Here is a 20,762-nt window from a genome sequence, read left to right as displayed (position 1 = left end):
CACCAGAGCTTTAACTGACCATCTCTGCAGAGAGGAATGTATTGGGCAATTGCTCTCTGATGGAACTGGTAGCGCCTCTGATCAGTTGTTTGGTATGTCCGGGTCCCTGTTAGTATACAATCAAGTTTTGGAGTTCAGTTTAGCACTCACAAAGAGGATGCCCAATATTCTATAAAACCTGTACATTGGTATTTTCGGAATACCTAGGAAAAAATTCTCAAAAGATGGTTGCTCTAAGGCTGAGGCTGTGGCTCAGTGATGGAGGTACTGGGTTCTATCCTCAGCACCACATAAAAATAAAGGTTTTATGTCCATTTACAACTAAAAAAATATTTAGAAAAAAAAAAAAAGATTCTTGATTTAAGTTCTTAGGTTTTTTTTTTTTTTTTTTTTTTAAAGGAAAAGTATGTATTTTAAATTCAGCTTTCTTAACCTACTGGCAATAGAAATTCAAGTTTTAAAATGTCCAGTCACAGTTACTCTGAGTGCCAGGCCACGAACACTGACTCCATGGCACATGCTTAACAAGAAGAGTATACAGAGAGTACCATGTTGCTCTGGGTCTTATATTTGTGCCTGTGTGGTGCTAGGGGTGAAACCCAGGGCTTCAAACATGCCAGGCAAGTGCTCTACCACTCAGCCCCTTGGGTCTTAGATTTCCTAGAATCCTAGCTCTTTCATAATATGGTCTGGAGGTCCTGAAGAAAGTTTTGGCTAGCAGTGGAATTCTTATTCCACTTGTGTGCTTTCCACTTCTCAGGCTCTGGACACAGAGAATCCTTTGGCTAATAAGAAACTCTTATATAGACACAATACAAAAAATGTGGAAAATAAAGTGAACTTTGCTGTGAAAGGGGAAATATGTAAATATAATAAAGCAGCCCTGTAGATGTAATAAATCATTTAAAGACTTGGGTTTGAGAACACTTAAGTCTATATGAAACTGGGCAACATCTTTATCTTGGATGAGAATAACTGGTAACTACAACCACATTCTCTAACATCTTAAAAGAGATAGCATCTAATTTTGAAAATGCAATAGCATTTTTAACCTGATTTCTTTCAAAGGAGCACACAGTCTCCATAGATTGCAGTCAGAATATGATTCATGTACTTAATCTAAAGTGCAAGTCATGAGGCAGGGCAACTTTGGTTAAGTGACTTGAGTTGCGTTCCCTACCTACAAAATGATTTTTTTTTTTTAAGCCTCACCTCACAGTCCTATAACAAAAACCATTGTGAAAAAATTGAGGCCTGTGAGACGCTATAATCATGTTAGATCTCAGAGTTCCAGGAGTGTGTATCTCCCAAGAAACTGTCAAACTGCTGTCACTAGCCAAACCTAAACCCACTTGAAAACCAATAGCTATTACAGTTGTGCTACAGAAGGGGTCAAAGTCAGTATTTAGAAACATTGCATTTTATTGAATTCTAGAGCAACTAGTCTATCCTCCCCTATAGACCAATGACAGAAAGACTGGAAGAAAATATATGAAAGCTAAAGTTAAGAATCTATATATTACTGTTCAAAATGCTGGAACAACTTTTACTATTCCGGTGAGGCATTAATAAGACCCTAATGTCTACATAATAATTCATTCTTGTTCAAAACAAGAATTGATTTCACTTGGAACTCTGAATTTATTCTGATTTTGCTGTTTGCATTAGTAAGGCTCTGGCTTAGAGTCCTCTTCCCATATTCTAATGTTCAACTTTAAAATACAACAGTCAACCCTAGAGGATAAAGAAATGTGAAATTGAGTAGCAGGTGCCAAAATTACAGCCCATCCTGATACATTTTACTCAACCACCCTCTAATATAAGAAAGTTCCTCTTCTTTTCTGGGGGCTTGCTCCTTTGTCATCTTTCAGTTAAATTCCTTTATAGATTTATTACTGATGAGAAAAAAAAAGTTTTTAGATAATAAGCATTTGTACTAGCAACCTAAAAAATGCAGAAAGAATGAAGACTTTTATGTCAAAATAGAATCCCTGCAGTCCATTCCAGACTGGCCCTAAAGCAAAGAATACTGCAAGGTTACTGACAGCAGCAGCCTTGCTAATCCTTGAGGATACTTTGAAGGCTTATAAAAGGAAACTTGACCTTAATAGAAGACTACACTCAATAATGGAAACAATATATTTCTCCACTGATATACAATACTGTGTAATGCACTGAAAAAGTTGGATTTTAAGAGTAATAGAACAATTTGTAACAATACAGCATTTTTGGATCATCTCTTCCCACTGTCCTTGTTACACTCTGAAACCCTTCACCACCCTTAGTGTATCCAGATACACTATGACATACTGATGATAAAGGACAAGCAAACAGTGTCAAAAGCCACAATGGAGCCATCTGCATGCAGTTCAGCCTGACTTTACCCTTACTTTCTTCCAATACAGACTCCATTACAATTCTGAGCCATCTGAAAAGAATACAGATACACAAAACTAAAACAAGTATCTCTCTATGATTAGAATATTTTAAAGTCTTTAGAAACTTTCCAGACATACCTCTGATGGAGCACCCCCACCCACCCTCCCCAGTAGAACCCAAACAAGAACATCCTTTGCTCCCGTGGGTCCTGCCAGAACTTGTTTAATGGGTGTTCAGGGTTTTGATTTTCCTCCTTATTCTTCCTCCTCCTCCTCCTCCTCCTCTTCATCATCATCTTCATCATGGCAGTGTGTAATTTCCTGGGGGGCCAGTGGGAAGAGGTTGGGGGGTTTAATCTCACTAATCGACCTTGTCAACTGGTGTCGCTTATAGTCGGTGTCTTTGAAATCCACTGATGTGCGGTTGCGGGTGGCAAGTGGAGACTCCATCTCATTGATATCTACATGTGTGTGCTCCACCGTTGACTCATGAGGCATCTAGAACAAAGCAAGAAGCTCACTACACCAGAAGAACAAAAAAGATGCTTCCCCAAATCCTATCCCCTTCTCCCCTATTAAGTGGCCATGTGGTTACAACAAACAAATCATTTAGATATACCTTTACAGAACTACTATCTAAAACTGCCTCTCTCCCTATTCCCAAAATAGTAAATGGATTCTTTACTACAGCTGAAAACTGGGTAAGACAGAGAAGACTATTAATTTCAATTTCACAGTCAGTCCCAAACAGCTCAGCATCAGAACACAGGAATATAAAAACTATATTTCTTTCAATTAATATTGACAAAAGAATAAAGTCTTCACCGTTCAATGTAAGTTGTGACTTCAGAGAGTTAAGTTATATTCTGTGAATGTCTACTTTTGGTGATACTTTCTCAAAGGTCCTTGTGCAACCACATAATCTTTCCCTAGGTTTTGCATTTAAGAATGTTCAAAACTGTCTCCTGTGCCACTCCGCAAAGCTGGTTGCAGATCTTGATCTTAAAGTGCATTTTAACTATCAAAAGTAACTTTACTTACCAGGACATGGGCAGCTCTGAAGAGATAACTGAATGGGTAATACAGAAGGTTGATGAAAGATGCTGCATAGAGATCAGCATAACGCATCACTTGACTAGCAAAGAGTGTCTGCCGGGAGCCACTGCGAAACAGGCTTCCCATCATCCCATAGCACATGTCCATGTCATGAGTTACTTTCTAAAAAAAGAACAAGATTGATTTTCAGTTCATTCAAGAAGTTATTTATTGGGCACCAGCTATATGCCAGTCCCTGTAAAAAACAAAAAATTTGAAAATCATTTAACTCATTTTCCATTTTCTCCCAAATCTAGTCTGGATACCTTAATACGTCTCTGGATGGAACTAATGTCTGGACGTTCATTGCTACTGCTGTCAAGGTGCCTGGAGATAAGAGAAAAACCAAGTGAAAATCTCCAGAAAGAACATTTCTTACATCAAAGTGACTCCTAAAAAGGTAGATGGTTTTTAGGGAAGCAATTTTTAGAATTGAGAAACTTACTTGTAGAGTTCAGCCAAGAAAATATCCAAGCTCTGAAGTTCTTCAAAAAGGGCTAAAGTTTAGAAAGAAAAGGAAAATTTTTTACATAAATAAAAAAGTGCCCAGTTTTTAACTGCCACTGAAACTTAAGAAAAACGTTGTACATATGACCCAAAAGTATATAGTCGGGACCGACATGCCAGACGCATGTGTATAAATGACCTCCTTCTCCTTCAAGAAAACCCACTGCTATCCTGTTTAGAGTGTGGCAGCAGCTCAACACCTTAATTTCCTCTTTACCTTTTCTTTACTTGAACACCACTGACTGCAACTTTTTCTTCCATCTGTTGTGCTCATTCTGAGATTGCAAAATACCAATTCCTAACCAGTTAGCAAAAAGCAAGAGTTGATAATCCCATTTTTAGATAAAGGGTTGAGAATGAAGTGACTTGTCCAGGGTCACAAATGCAGGAAATAGTATAGCCAAATCAACTAGATTTCTAAAACTTCAAAGGTGGAAAGTTGAAAATGTACATGAAAGGATAGCCAGAAGATCCTATTGATAGTACAGACAATAGTAAGAGCAACAGTCGGTATCTGCATGTTTCCCATGTGTTATAGCCCTTCTTAACCTGGGTTCCCCAAGGCAATTAAGTCCTATTTATTTATTTACATATTTTTTCTTCTATTATCTTTAGCAAATTTGAGGAAAGAGTCAAACATTTTCTGTTGGTTCAAGGAGCCTCGGTTGAGAAGGGTTGTAATGTCTATCATCTTTATACACATATTCCCTAAGTCTCATCAACTTTATGAGGTAGGTGCTATTACTATTACCCCCATTTTAATATTTGAGGAAACTAAGGCATAGGGGATCTCAGTAACTTACCTAAGGGCAGATTTTAAGCGATAGATTCAGGGTTCTCATTCAGGATAGGCCAAATTTCTGGAGTCACCCACACTCTGAGTGATACTCAGTAGGGCTACATGGAGAACTTGTGTGTCAAACACCTTTATATAATTATATTCATAGCTCAATTTAATATAGCATATGTACTGCAAATATACAGTGTGGCTCAGTCCAAGAATACAATTTGTCTTCATTCTCTACTTCTCAGAATAGTAAATAAATACTGGGTAATTAATATTCAAAAAACTGACACTTCCCAGAATCTTAGATATGGACTGTTAGGAGAGAGAATGGCAACTAGGCATGGTTGGAGAAATATGGATTGCAGAGGAAGTGGAGCACAGATTAGCAATTACTGTAACACAGCTCAGGACACCAACATTCTACACTTAACCTCAAAGGGATTTAAGATGTTGAACAAGGGCTGGGGTTGTAGCTCAGTGGTAGAGCTCTTGCCTCACACGTGTGAGGCACTGTGTTAGATCCTTAGCACCACATAAAAATAAAATAGCCAGGCGTGGTGAACATGCCTGTAATCCCAGGAGCTCGGGAGGCTGAGGCAAGAGGATCACTGAGTTCAAAACCAGCCTCAGCAACTTAGCAAGGTACCTAAGCAACTCAGTGAGACTCTGTCTCTAAATAAAATACAAAAAAGGGCTGGGGATGTGGCTCAGTGGTTGAGTGCCCATGAGTTCAATCCTGGCACCCCCCAAAAATAAATAAAGGTACTGTGTCCATCTAGAACTAGAAATAAAAAAAAAAAAGAGTTAGCAAAAAGGAAATATAAAAGGAAGCTGAACAAGATAATAACCTCTTCAAATTCTGGAATTCGGTGAAATAGCTGAATATTCTAAAGTGACTATGAGGGTCCATCTTTTGACCACATCTGATTCCCTGCACACAATACAGGTTTATCAAAAATGACTGATTCAAAGATGGCCATTTAGATATAAACTGGCTATATCAAAGATTTACAAAATAGAATAATAGTCCCTTACAACTCTTGTCAGTCCAGACATGAAGCTCCTGTGCAAGTTCAGGAATCACCAAGAAAGTTCGCCACCCTTGTCGTTTCTTTGATTTTAAAATGTCTCCAAAAATGTGATCTCCAATATACAAAATATCTTTGCCCTTGGCGCCCAACAGATCACAGATTGTATCAGATGAACCTGAAACCATGAACAACGAGAAAAAGGTCTCTATGTTAAAGTCAGCAAAGTACCATACCCATTAAATACTGTGATTAATTTTACTCTTATTTGAGAAACAGATCTTTATTAACAACAAAGACTTGTCATTCTTCTTCTTACCATTCTTTTTATTGCCTCTAAAACAAGATCTTTAGTCCAGAATTCTAATCCCAAATCTAACACAATTCTGTCTCTCAGCTTAAGTAAACACACCCTTCACAAGCACCATCACTGTTTTTTATCACAGATTTGCCACTAAGTTAGCTTTGTTCAACTATTTAACTTAATACGTATCTGAGCCTGTATATGTGCCCACATGGGTTCCTTGAAAACCCCTGAGAAAAAGTCTCAAATAGGTAAAAGAAGGAGGGGGAAACTGATCCTACTAGTGAAAACAAAATTCTTTCTCCTTGACTTTTATTACTTTAGTAGATGACTTATTTACCTTCAATAAGTAACATCTCTAAAATACTGAAGAATACATGTGGCACTATGCTGAGAAAACACCAAAGTTTTCACAGTGAGGTCTGAGCAAAGACGAAACTGTGCAAAAACATCAAATAAAATCTTTGGGGGCTGGGGATATAGCTCAGTTGGTAGAGTGCTTGCCTCACATGCACAGGCCCTGGGTTCAATCCCCAGCACCTCAAAAAAAAAAAAATCTTCGGAAGTTTGTGACTCACCTCCTGAGTAGACAATGCCGTGCTGTAGTGGGCCTGTGTATGTCCCAATTTTCAGCTTGCCAGTTTTCTGTGTGAAAATAATACAGACTTTGTAATACTTTATCATCCTTTGTAATACTTTATCATCCTATCACACAATCCACCCCCAGCACTACTTGGCCAGGCAGCCAAAGACACAGCACTTATTCTTTTCAATTAGTGGTTTGGTTTGTTGTACTAATCTCAGTTTTAACCAAATCTCTAAATTTTAAGAGAAATGTGGCCAGTAAATTAAAAACATCTCTTTTCTTAGGAAGAATGGGAAGAGGGGAAGGAGACAGATTCCCTCTCAACTTACAGTATCTACTTGACGCAGTACTGTGCCTTCTCCAAAAAAGAGTGGTTTCCGTGCATCCACCAAGATCAGGTCAAAGTAGGACTGCCATGGTCGATGGGAGCTCCCAGGCTGGTGAAGAAGAATCCGTAAAAACCAAAACATCACTCCTTACCTTAAGACACTGATATGTAATCTTGTTCAAATATAAGGAATTCAGAAGTACTAAATATAACCTGAAGATCTCATTATTTAATTTTTTACAAATGCACAGTGTCTAATTATAAGCCACATCTTTCAGGAAGCAGCCAGGTGTAAATAATAAATAGACTCAAGTAATCTCTATAGCCAGGCACGGTGGCACACACCTGTAATCCCAGCGGCTTGGGAGGCTGAGGCAAGAGGATCAAAAGTTCAAAACCAGCCTCAGCAATTTAGTGAGGCCCTAAGCAACTCAGCAAGACCCTGTCTCTAAATAAAATATAAAAAAGGGCTGGGAATGTGGCCAAATGGTTAAGTTCCTTGGGTTCAATCCCTGATACCGCCCGAAAAAAGTAATCTCTACATTTTAAATCATTTAATCTCCTGAGTTCCAGAAACTTATACCATAGTACTTTAATATATAAAGATGTGCTCATAATCTGAAATGTATGAAAAGGAGCTAGGGAGAGATGCAAGTCAACACCCAAGGTCAAAGGAGGAGGTTTGATCAGCATTAGAACTAAAGTATATAAACTACATAGATCATGTTTCAGGAAATTTTACTTGTTCTTAGAATGATGGTTCTAGGTGTATACTGGTCTTTGGTTCATAATACTAAGCAGTCACAACAGTAATGTAGAAGTTATGCCCATTAAAATTAGTTCCATCCTGAAGAGCACTGTGCATTAATTTTGGGTGATCTCAAAACAGGGATCTGTTGATGTTTATTCAAAGAAGTCTAGGAATCAAATTCTACAAGTATATGACTAAGTTGTAATGAGTATTCCTTCAATCTAAATATAGCCATACTGTGGGAATGAAGACTTCTTTGCTAAATACCAACATTAACTGCTCTTTGGGCACAAAACTCAGCAATAACTAATAGTAGTAGAATCTAGAAACTGTCAAGAACACATGTAAATTTTGTTTCTATTAACCAAATACATTTCTCGACCTGAAAATTCTTTTATTTATTTATTTTTTTGCGGTGCTGGGGATCAAACCCAGAGCCTTGGGCTTTCAAGGCAAGCACTCTACTGACTGAGCTATCTCCCCAGCCCCTGAAAATTCTTTTCATTGTCACACAAACTTAACAATTCCATACAGAACTTAGGCATGAAATTATTCTGATCCCACCTTACTAAATTCCACATGAATATCCTTTTTTATTCCAATCTGCTAAATATTCAAATTGCTAATGATTTTAAATTGTACTAGCTCCTGGATTTCTTCTTTTAATGAGAATTAAACAAAAGGTTGAAAATCTAGGACTTTTCTGGGTAGTTCCCACCCAATTTCTTTCCCTAAATATTCCTGAATGATTAAATGCATTCATTATTACAACAGCAATGGTCTATTAAGTTACTAAAATACCTTGGGGCCATGCGGGAAATCAAACAGGTAAGTCATAATTTTCTGGAAAAAAAAATGCAAAATAAGGTTCACAGCAGATATGTAATAACTGAAAAAAAATCAAAGCCTTTTCATAAAACATGTCTTTTTTTCAATATAGAATCTATTTACCATATTCTTGTTTCTTCTAGTTTATGGCAGTGGAAGCTGGAAATTAATGCTTCATCATACAAGATTCCCTCACACCAAACAAAACAAACCCTATGACATTCTCAGAGAAGCTGTACACTTCTAGAGGTTTCTATACAGATTCATACATATATCCCTATTCACTTTTCCTATTCACTTTTTCCACAAAAGTGGAGGTAAGGGGCATATAAGGGTACAGAGAAAACTAATGACTCATATGGAAATAATACACTGTCTTATCAAATTTTTCTAAAAATGAACTGGGGAGAGAACTTTTTGCTAGCACTATTAATTTGTAATTGTCTAAGCAAAAGTAAATAAGGAGTTAAATTAGCTTTTCCACATGCTTTAATCAGAGTAAAAAAATAACTTTAAAGATGACTAAAATTCAAAACATCTTTGTACCACTTACTACTATGGGGCTTCATGGAATACAGAAAGTAAAGGGTATGATTTCTTAGGTTTATATAAATGATGGTCCAAAGAAACACAAAAGCCATTTTAATCAGCACAAATATTTTAAATAGTCCTAAAATTAAAATCTTCAAGTAACCCCAATCAGGGAAAAGAGTCAAAAAGAATTAAAAAAATTAGAAGGATTATGATATGGCCCTTATCCTATAGTTTTGCTTTTTTCATTCTGCTTTCAAATTAAGATGGCAGAAACTACTTCCATTTAAAAACTCTGTCCTCATTATTTTCAAGGTTCTTTAGACCAAAATAATTTCTCTGCATAAATAAAAAGTATGACTATTAAGCACTTACATCTGTATATTTATAGTCACTGTTGGTGGCAAGAAATACTTTCCCTACTTCCTTCATCCGGCTCAAAAGCAAAGGCAGTTTTCCCTGAAAAGTAATTAAAAAAAAAAACAAGAAACAAAAACACTAAAACACAAATACTTTCATTTTGGGGTAGTCATATAATAGATTTTTGTCCCTTGAAACAGGAGTATAGTAAGTCTTTTAAGGATTTGTGGTTGGTTTCAGAATATTGCATTTAAAAGCCCCCATAAGCACTATACATGAAAAAAATATTAACATATGTAGTATACAAACTGCACATAGCATCTAGATTTATATGTAAAATGACTAAAAGGACATTAACACATTTCTACCTTTCTCATAATGTCTGACTGAAGAAAGAGTTTAAAGTACTTTGTGATTATCTGAAGCATATGAGTTAAGTGTGCTGGAAATCAGAGGAAGTTCATTTTAAACATGACCAGCAAATTTTCTATGTGGAGTTTATTTGATAAAGTCACATTATGTATACAGTGTTATATGTTTTATAAGTACCTTGCAGAATGAAATGGCAAGTACAGATGAATCTAGAAATGCCCACACCCACCAGCAGATAAGAAAATTCTAACTGCTGATATGACTTAAAAGAAAAACACCCTTTTCTTCTCTTACAATAAATAGCTTCCTTTACACAATTCTCCTGGACTGTTTGGTGTGGATATGAGGTGTTGCCCAAAAGCTCACATGTGAGACAAGGCAAGAAGGTTCAGAGAAGAAATGATTGGGTTTAAAGAACCTTAATCCAATGGGTGAATTAATCACCTGATGGGATTGAGTGTTAACTGAAGTTAGGCATTATGTAGCTGGAGGAGGTGGGGCATCAGGAACATGGCTTTAGGGTGTATTTTATATCTGGAGAGTGGAGTCTCTCTCTCTGCTTCCAGATCATCATGTAAGCTGCTTCTTCTGCCACACTATTCTGCCATAATATTCAGCTTCACCTTGAGCTCTGAGGAGTGGAGTCTGCTGTCTATGGATTGAGCCCTCTGAAACTGTGAGCCCTCAAATAAACTTTTTCTCCTCTAAAATTGTTCTGGTCTGATCCTAGTCACAGCAGTGAAAAAGTTGACTAAAACATGGAACCTCCCCATTTAGTGTTCTTGAAACAGTAAGGGGAGGAGAGTGAAATAGGAAGTACAAATCCTGAAAAAAAGAAATCTTTACTACAGTGCTTTGAGAAAATACTGTATTCTGCTATTTACATGCTTTAGAAAAGAAATAAGTATCTGATTTTGAGAATCTGTGTGCTTACTTTTTAATTTGAAACAATTTCAGATTTTTTAGAAAAGTTGTGGAAATAACAGTTCCCCTGTATTCTTCATTCAGCTTTCATTAAGAGTAACATTTTACTTAACCATAGTATAAATATCAAACCTAAAATACTGGTAAGATCCTATTAATTTATTAAATTATAGATTTTTTAAAAAATTTTAATCTGTTTCCCACTCATTTTTTAAGGTATTTTAAAGCCTTCCTCATTATTTCCTGTTGATAGGTTAAAGGTATTTTACTTTTAAAATTTTTTTTATTTATTGATAGATTTTCTTAAAAAATTTATATATGCTGATGAGAATTGAAACCAGTGTTTCATACATACTAGGCAAGTGCTCTACCACTGAGCAACAACACTAACCCCATATTATCATTAGAGCTAAAAGAACAAATGAAACACTTCGTCTTCTTGCTTATTAAGCAACAGGAAAAACTAAGACCTATGTTCTACTTTCAAATTCTTGGTGATTATTCCTGGCATATACTATGTCACAACAAAGACCTATCTTCCTTTGTCCATTTCATTATAAACAGGCTTATTATTCATTTCTTTAATAGGTAAAATAAGCTATGTAGATCTGTTGTTCCTTTTATTACTTACATCTTTGACTACATACTTCTCAAGATTTTCAACTGTCTTTTCCTTAAGGGAGCCCTGGGGAAAAGAAAAAAGAGCTGAGAAAAGAACAAATTAAGTTTTTAACATTTAGTTCACAAGAAAAATGTACTTACTATCAACCAGAATGAATTTCTTATGTGTTTACTAAAATGGAAAAGCAAATAAACTAGAGAGGGTCAGGAAAAAGTAGTAGATATGATTTGCTGCAACTCTGCCACCAAAACTTGTCTTCAAATATGAAATTGTTTCTATTTTAAATTAGAAAAAAGTTTTATATTTTATTCAGCATAATTTATAGTGAATATAAATTTAACATTAACTAGTTAATGTTATTAGTCAGGTGGGAGGTACAGGGACCAAAAAAATGGACCATCACCCACAAAGGTTTGTTAAATAAAATCTTTTACACCAAAATCTCTTCTAAGTCAGTTTGAGAACTGCAAACTCAATAAAATCTAGAAGTCAAGCATCACCAGTGAGAAAAGCCGGCTAGGATGACCAAACAAGAATAAATATAGTTTAGAGATTCACTGCTAGGCAGCAAATCCCTTCATCCCTAACCCTTTTTTTTTAAATGAAGAAAAACTTTACTCCATTTGCACTTGAAAAGTAAATACATGCCAGAGAGTGAGCAGGTAAAGAAGCAGTTTCTAAGTACCTTGTAATGAACCCAGTCAACGGCATCTCTTACATCCTGGAACATACTCCGGTAGGACATGAAGAGGTCCCCATCTTTAAATCCTGTCTCACAGCTACAGAAAGATGAAAAGAATGTGACAGGGAATTCAAAAGAGGGTAAATAAAACGACTGTCAAAAGTTTCCCAGGGGACCCAAAGGTTCCATATCATATGGGTATTGGCTGTGGCTAATTAGGAAAATAATTACTCCCTAATAAAAATCCATTTTTGACCACCAGAAATTGCCATATGTGTTCAATGGAATACAGTAACTGTGAACAAATACAAAGTGATAGAATAATATATAGAATGGAAGCTAAAAGGTCAAAGTATCAAAATATCAAGTTTTTATTCATTACTTTTTAGAAACAGGTTCTCACTGAAGAAACATCCAAAACTTAAAATCGGTCATTTAGGTTCTTTCTACCCTGACTTCTTTCTGACATTGTCCCTAGGTATAAAGGTAATATCCATTTTCTTAGCAATTCAACTTTACACCATATTTAGTGTCTTTAAGTGGGTAAGGACTAATAAGAAGTTAGCAAACTCTGGCATATATGGCTACACTTTCAGCAAAGGTTATCCATTCCCCATAAAAATAGAGGATGACTTATTCAAGACTTAAGCAAAAATTTGCTTCAGGGAAAATAAGCAGTATTTAGTCTTCAATGAAATCTTGCTGGGCCTGGGAATGAAACTAAATTACCATCCCTGAATGGCTCCTGGGTAGCTGCTGTGAAATGAGTTGGGGGGTTTTAGTGTAATTCTGCTTGGACAGATAATCATCACACAAACCTCCCACTCAGTTGTCACAATTAGCACCTCTGCTGGCCGTCTTCATTCCCAGGAGAAGCCAATCAGAAGTGGTCCCTTCCAAACATGGCTGCAGCACACTGGCAAGGAGAGGGGCCGTGTGGGAGGTGAGAGCCTGCATGGAGCTGCTGGTGCTGTCCCATCTCTCAGGCTGGCAATGTAGCATCTCTCACTAGCACTAAATTCACTTTAGAAAAGCAGAAAAGACCTACAATGGCCAGTTCTCTAAAACCCTGTACATTAATTTTTTTTAAAATCAACTGGACAAAGAAAATTGTAGCATATACACACCTGGTATATCTGGGACAATTAGTAAAAAAATCTACTAGGCAGGCCAACAGGTAGGTCTCTGAAAAATGAAGAATAGATATTCATAAGCTACAAGTAAAATAATTCAAACATTTTATTATCTCCTTTGAGTAAAGATAAATGGTTATGGAAAGAAGGGAAAGCACCAATATATATATAAGCATAGAATGAGTCTACCTGGTAGATTGAATAGTGTGTTCAGAATGTAAAATCTTTCAGTGTCATCTCGTTGAATAAATTTATTTGGATACTGCTCTCTAGTTTCTGGCCTGAAAGAAAAATTTTAAAAATTGACATTCAAAAAATTAACATGATGACTGTTGAGAATATTCATTATTCAAGGATCCATTGAAATATTTTGATGGCTATGGCTATGGAACACAGGGTTCCAAATATTAAATATGGGTAACTAGAAGGTGAACAAGCTCAGGTTCTAGCCTTAAAGAGTTCTCAGTCTGGTAGGGAGGTGAGAAAAATACACATATAACAAGGTAAAAAAAAAAAAAAAATCACAACTACTACAAGAAAGCTACAAAGAGCTATAAGAAAACTGAGAAAGGGGAAATCGTTTCAACTTAACGGGCAGAGAAGCAAATGTGAAAAGGGTAGGCAAATCTAGGATTCATGAAAGAGGTGACTTAAAAGCTAAGAGGAATGCTGGAGTTGTGACTCAGTGGTAGAGTGCTTGCCTAGCATGCGTGAGGCACTGGGTTCAATTCTCAGCACCACATATAAATAAATAAAATAAAGATCTATTGACTACTAAAAAAAAAATTCTTTTTAAAGCTAAGAGGGGGCTGGGGATATAGTTCAGTTGGAAGAGTGCTTGCCTTGCAAGCACAAGGCCCTGGGTTCAATCCTCAACACCACATAAAATAAATAAATAAATAATATAAAGGTATTGTGTCCATTGATACAATATATATATATATATATATATATATATATATAAAAGAAATAAACTGTAAGAAGATTAAATTGGTAGCAGTTTTAGAATAAAATGAAGAAAGAAAATACAACATATTGCATAAAAGGCCACAAATTCTTCCCAACATTTTGCAATGCAATTTTATGGTTTCTCCCATTAGAAGTTCAGTCTGTTTCTTCATCCTTGAATATAGGTGTGAACAATAGCAACAGATGGAATCCAAGCAAACTTTTAAGACACTTGTGCACTAAGGCTTGCCCTCTCCTGCTGCACTTGGAACCCTGAGACTACTATGTGAATAACAGTGAAATGGTCCAGTAAAGGATAAAAGAATTCATGAAGAAATGAGGCCAACAGCCTGCCAGGTGCCAGACATGTGAGTGAGGACATTCTAGATCAGCTGCCAGCTGACCTACCAGCTGACCACAGATACAAGAAACAGCCCAGAGAGATCACTTGAGCAATCCTAGAATTGCCCAGCTGACTCACAACTTAGAGCTAAATAAAACAGTCATTGTTTTAAGTCACCAAGTTTTGAAATAATTTATTATGCAGCAAAAGTCAACTATAAAAAATAAGAGAAAATCGGTTAGGTAGGTGGTTAATATAGTAGTCCAGATGAGACCAGTAGAGCTTGTGCTAGCATACCATCAGAGGAAAATAAAGGAATAAAGGCATTTTGAGAGACTGTTGAGGAAATGAGTAAGACTAGGCAACTGCATGGGTGTGGCAGATGAGAGACCTCATAGTCAAAAATGATGATGCTTATGCTTAGGTCTCTCTTGAGAGTTTGATTGGAACTGTTAATAAAACATGAACACCCTGGGTTTAATACCCAATAACACAAAAGAAAAAAGAAAAAAATATTTGGAAGAAGTAGACATAAGTGTAGTTCTATTTTGGCTATGCTAAGCTTGAAGTAAAAAAGATTCCTAGTAGGCAATCAGAAACAAAGGTCAAGATTTTAAAACAAAGAGTCAGACCTGAAAGATAAATGGAATCATCTATATACAGGTAATAGATGAAATCATGAAAACTAATAGAGAAGAAATTGAAAATAGAACTATGGAGAATATTTAGGGTGTAAATAAAAAGTCAGCGAGAGAGATATTGTTAGAGATGCAAAAGAAGCTTGTGAGTGAAATGAAACACTTCAAGAAAAAGGGAACAGTATTAATAAAAATATTTTAGAAAAGCTAAAACAAAGACTTAAATATAAAAATGCACAATTCTCAGTGAATATATTAAAATTAACAAATATAAATAAAATAAATCAAACAATACTGAGTGACTTGGGTAAATTTCTGCTTCAGTTTGTTAACTGCAAATGGCATAAAATTCAGTTAGGCATATAAAATCTTACTAGGATCCTGTCTTAGTTACCACTTAGCCATTCTTCTGAAATAAGTGTTTCTAATAAAAAGTAACTTTGTAGAATACCTCATCGTCTAGTCTTCCAAATTTTATGTAATGAAAAATAAGGGGCAAGGGAATAATAAGGTACTTTCTTTCCTCAGTGAGGTTTTAGTAAGATGATACTGTCTCCTGAAATGTAATATACTTTCCTAATCCATCAGTAAAGAGGAATTCCTCTACAAAGACAATTAACATTTATTAGGCAGTTACTACCCAAACTGACATATATACAGTCAGAAATTATATTTTGTTTAAATATCAAATTATGCTGATATGTATTTAAAATAAAAAATCAATTCAGGGAGAGGCAATGCACCATAAAAGTAGGGCAGTACACTTGGAGTGGGAAGAAAATTAATTATAGTACAGATTATTGCTAACTTTCTGTGACCCACAGAATAATTTTTCTGAAAAATTAAGTTCCAAATTATTAGCAAGACATGTGATGCCAGATGAAGCCCTGACTTCTTTTGGCCTTGTCCATCAATAACTACTTCTCCCATTCTTTCCATCTTGTTTCTCCTTTCCAACAGCTTTTCCTTTTGAGTCAAAGAACTGTACTGTGTTATTTGAATGATTATGCATCTACTCATAAAAGTACATATTTTTGAAATACCGTTAAATATATTTCCAGAGGAACTATTTGGAAACTTTACGGGGGGAGGAGAGGTGGTTGTGAATCTTCAATTAGTAAATTTGATTATTAAACTAATTTAATGAACAGCTTTTCTTCCTTTTCTTCTCCATCTACCCCTCCAGTAACACAAAAATTCCTTTTCAGACGTGAGAAAACTGGTTCATCCTCATTGGGATTCTGAATAAAAGTGAAAACATTTGTATATAAAAGAGCTTAGGTTACTAGTACTACATGTAATCACTTTATGTTTAAATCCTGCTTCTTGATATTTATAGATCTTGAAAAACCCCAAAGAAAAGAACAGTGGATATAATCTTTCTGGCTGGCCTAGATATGTCAAGATGGATATTTACTTCACACTGTTCTTGGTATGTATATGTGAGACATCTCTGTGCACATGTAATGTCAGTAATGCCATCTGAAAAGTACTGTATCAGATGGTTCAATTCTAAGTGGGGCAATACTGTGACCTCAGATTTAAACAAAGTTCTGGTACAATTTCAGATCCTTAGTGCCTCTTACCAACAAAAGGTGTCTGCCAAAAGACATTGTCTTTTTAATAATTTCAATATGACTAAAGTTTTCACAACTCTGCTGTCAAGAATGAATAACAGGGGCTGGGGATATAGCTCAGTTAGCAGAGTGCTTGCCTTGCAAGCACAAGGCCCTGAGTTCAATCCCCAGCACTGCAACAGCCAGGTGTAGTGGCACACACCTGTAATCTCAGTGATGAAGCTAAGGCAGAAGGATCATAAGCTAGAAACTTGGGGAGACCCTATTTTAAAATAAAATTGAAAAGGGCTGGGGATGTAGCTCAGTGACGGAGCACTTGCCTAGCATGTGCAATGTGCTGGGTTTGATCCTTAGTACTGCAAAAATAAATATATAAATAAAAATAAAAGTTGCTGTTCTGTCATACTGTGTCAATAGTAAATAAGGTAGTAAACAGAGAAAACACAAAGTCACAATTATAGCAGTTGTCTAATTGTAATATTGTGATTTTTAAAGAAAACACTGGGATGTTTCACCAAAAAAAAATAATAATAATAATAAACACCAAATGTTCTTATCTGCTATTTTCCAGGGTGGAAAACTCAAATTAGTGACATAATATCCTTATTATGAAAATAAGCTTATCTTTTTTTTGTTTTATATATTATTACTCTTTCTATCCCTCTCTTTCTTCTTTGAGTTGGGGGCTTGCCATATTGCTCAGACTCAAGGACCCTTCTGTCTCAATCTTCTGAGTAGCTGAAACTACAGGCACACGCCACTATGCCTAGCTTTCCCTGTATTCATTTTTTAACCCTATGTTTAAAAAAATTTTTTAAATCACATGAATGTCTGAGCTATTTATCAGAATATAAAAAATAATGTATTAGCTTTTAAAAATTTATTTTAAAAAATCGCTATAGTTTAAAATTTTTCAAAGCACTTTTATATACATACCTCTTCTAAGTAGCTACCTGAGAACTGTATTAAAAAGGAGAAAGTAAAAAGCTTAGAATTTCAAATAAGTCTAAACTCCTACAATTATTTGTTTGTTTTTGGTGCCAGGGACTGAATCCAGGGACTCTTAACCACTGAGCCACATCCCCAGACTATACCCCCCAATTTTTATTTTTTATTTTGAGACAGGGTCTGGCTAAGTTGCTTAAAGCCTAGATAAGTTGCTGAGGCTGGCTTTGAACTTGCAATTCTCATGCCTCAGGCGCCCCCATCCAGCCACTGGGATTAAAGAATTCCTATAGTTCTTTTTAAACAAGTTTCAAGATTAGCTCTATTGAGCCAAATGTAGTGGTACACACCTATAATCCCAGCTTCTGAAAGGCTGAGGCAGGAGGATTGTAAATTTAAGGGCAGCCTGGGCAACTTGCTAAGACCCTGTCTCAAAATAAAAATACAAGGGAGGGGGTTGAGAACGTAGGTCAATGGTGGAGCACTTGTCTGGCATGCGTGAGGCCCTAGCTTCAATCCATAGTAGTACCATTAAAAAAAAAAAGGGGGGGGAGGAGGGAGGGGGGGAGGAGGAAGGGGAGGAGGAGGAGGAGAAGAAGGAAGAGACTTTTACTGGATGCTATATAATTAAAAGGCACTAACTTTAAACAAAATATAACTACATTTGTAAATTAGTTTGAGTTCTAACAGCTGCTTAAATAATTATTAACTATCCTTATATAAAGGAATGGCTCTTTTGTTTTGTTTTTTTCCAGTGCTAGGGATTCAATCTGGAGCCTCACACATGCTAGGCAAAAGTGCTCTATCTCTGAGCTACATCCCCAGCCCAGGAATCATTCTTTATAAGGAATAGGAAAGTATATTTCATCTGGAGAGACAATGTCATTTTCATGTTGTTTGACTATAGGAAAAAAATAAAACCACCAAACACTAGAAAGAGACTGAACATTCTTTGTACTCACCCTCTTATGAAGTTAAATCCATGTGCACAGACCAAGAGGTTCCCATAGGCATCAACTTTCAAAAGATTTCCATATAATGTGTCAAAGACAAGTCCTCTATGTGAAAATAATGGCATCATTGATAATGCAAAGTAATACATACAACAGTTTTATACAGTACTACTCAATTCACCATAAGCCAACCTCCTCTAACTCGTTTTGTAGCAACTTAGGCATAGTCTAAAACAATATAACCTTAGAGGCTAAAGTATGTGAATAAAATCTTTAAAATGAATCCCAGAGCAATTAAAAATATTTACTCCAGATAAATAATCACAAATGTTTTCTATTAGGAGTAAGGGCTTAATCAAACAGCATAAACTATAATTCTTACCAATACAACTGGTATCATTCTAAAACAGTCTTTAAATTTCCTTCCACAAGTGAGCTGACCTATATTTCTTTTTGACACTGTATGTAAGACATATTATCATGGTATTTCAAATAAATATCATCTTTCTTTTTTTTTGGTGGGGCGGGGGAGGGTAACCAGGGATTGAACCCAGGGGCACTTAACCACTGAGCACATCCCCAGCCCTTTTCAGTTTTTATTTTGAGACAATGTCTCACTAAGTTGCTGAGGCTGGCTTTGAACTTGCAATCCTCCTACTTCAGCCTCTGGAGCCACTGGGATTACAGGTGTGCACCACCACACCTGGCAATATCATTTTTTTTAATCTTAATTTTTTTTCCTTTTTTTTTTTTTTTGGCAGTACTAGGGATTGATCCTATAGCCTTGCACATACTAAGCAAACACTCTACTACTGAGCTACATCCCCAGTCCTTTTTTTCTAAATTTTATCTTAAAATATGGTCTTCCTAAATTGCCCAGGCTGGCCTCAAACTAGAAATTCTTCTCCCTTACCCTTCCAAATTGCTGAGATTATAGGCATGCCTCACCACATCCAGTTGAACCCTAAATCTTCCCTATCAAATCCAGAAATGCAAACTGGCCAAGAAGACTCCTAGTACCCAATAAATGTATTAGTAAAACATTTAACTGCTCTCTAACAGCCAAAGGTAGGACAGATAGGAAGAACCATCTGTGATCATTGCCCATCAGGGTAATGTTTTTGTTTTTGGTACCACAGATTGAACCCAGAGGCACTTTATCACTGAGCTACATCCCAAATGTTTTTTATTTTGAGGCAGAATCTCAGTAAGTTACTGAAGCTGGCCTCGATCTTGCAAGCCTCCAGCTTCTACTTCCTGCATCACTGGGATTAACAGGCATGCACCACTGCGCCAAGCACCATTAGGTGCTTTTGCATATCCCTAAGTAGGTCTTCTTCAATAGCAATTAACTGTGTTCAATTCAAGAACAAAAGATACAGTATAATGAAAGATCCATGGTAATTTAGAATCGATACCAACCAAAAAACAATAAGGTATTATCTAATGTATTCTTTTAGTCAGGGATAAATTTGGGAATTACTAATTTGGGGGATAGAGGAAGTGGTCTTAAGATAAAAATATCTTGAAAAATTACCTGGTAGGGAATGTAGAATCATAAGCAAAGCTGAGCAGCTCCTGGGGGTAGCCAATAGAAACTAATCTCTCCACAGTAAGCTCAAAGCCAAGGGATTCATACTCCGGGGACTTGTACACTGCACAAAGAGGAGGTTCTTATTAGTCAGCATAAAGAACAGCCCATTAAAAGAGAAGGCAAACAAGTGGGTTTCTACTCTTTCCCAATTCTTCCTTCCTCCTCAGTCTGCAATTTCTTTTCCTTTCCCTCACACTCTATGTTCTGCACAACCCCCATTAATTAAGAGAATTCAATTATTAGTCTGTGGAAATAGGTCATATTATATCAGGAGAAGCAGATATAAGAATTATCAAACATTTCAGAATAGTTCCTTCATTCTTAGGAAACCTAAACATTTTTTTTCTTTTATCTACTCTTTCACTCTCCACGATCTGAAGGCAAAAAGAGTACAGCTGTGGTATTAACTGTAAGAAAATAAACAAACAGAGAAGTAGATAAGAGAAGTCTGGGTTTGTCAAAGTCTTCAATAATGTGCACAATTGATGTAGGAATCTTCAAAATTAGCTATTTTCTTAAGTTTATTTTTTAAATTCCTATTTGGTTTG

At 36.1% G+C, this 20,762-nt stretch overlaps 1 protein-coding gene across 11 annotated transcripts in view; it reads right to left on the bottom strand.

Annotated features, from left to right (window-relative positions):
- The window catches only part of NT5C2 (5'-nucleotidase, cytosolic II), a 128,891-nt gene that overhangs the window by 4,784 nt on the left and 103,345 nt on the right, over nt 1-20,762 (bottom strand). For 8 of the 11 annotated variants that reach the window (XM_079136328.1, XM_079136337.1, XM_079136332.1 and 5 more), the window contains 15 exons: nt 20,158-20,275; nt 18,630-18,725; nt 13,406-13,497; nt 13,211-13,268; nt 12,087-12,180; nt 11,411-11,464; nt 9,499-9,582; nt 8,566-8,607; nt 7,015-7,122; nt 6,678-6,744; nt 5,803-5,973; nt 3,919-3,970; nt 3,740-3,800; nt 3,420-3,596; nt 1,403-2,876 (listed from right to left, as the gene is read on the bottom strand). In XM_079136328.1, coding sequence (XP_078992454.1) covers nt 2,634-2,876; nt 3,420-3,596; nt 3,740-3,800; nt 3,919-3,970; nt 5,803-5,973; nt 6,678-6,744; nt 7,015-7,122; nt 8,566-8,607; nt 9,499-9,582; nt 11,411-11,464; nt 12,087-12,180; nt 13,211-13,268; nt 13,406-13,497; nt 18,630-18,725; nt 20,158-20,275 — 1,517 coding nt within the window. In that variant the 3' untranslated portion in view covers nt 1,403-2,633. Of the gene's footprint in view, nt 1-1,402; nt 2,877-3,419; nt 3,597-3,739; nt 3,801-3,918; nt 3,971-5,802; nt 5,974-6,677; nt 6,745-7,014; nt 7,123-8,565; nt 8,608-9,498; nt 9,583-11,410; nt 11,465-12,086; nt 12,181-12,901; nt 13,051-13,210; nt 13,269-13,405; nt 13,498-18,629; nt 18,726-20,157; nt 20,276-20,762 lie in introns of those variants that run through there. The other 3 variants (XM_079136335.1, XM_079136330.1, XM_079136329.1) reach the window with 3 other exon arrangements.

The sequence above is a fragment of the Sciurus vulgaris genome (genome assembly GCF_902686455.1).
Source record: "Sciurus vulgaris genome assembly, chromosome: 4".
In the NCBI taxonomy this organism is placed as follows: Eukaryota; Metazoa; Chordata; class Mammalia; order Rodentia; family Sciuridae; genus Sciurus; species Sciurus vulgaris.
Note: the sequence above shows the minus strand (reverse complement) of the source record. Positions and strands in the feature narration are given on the sequence as shown.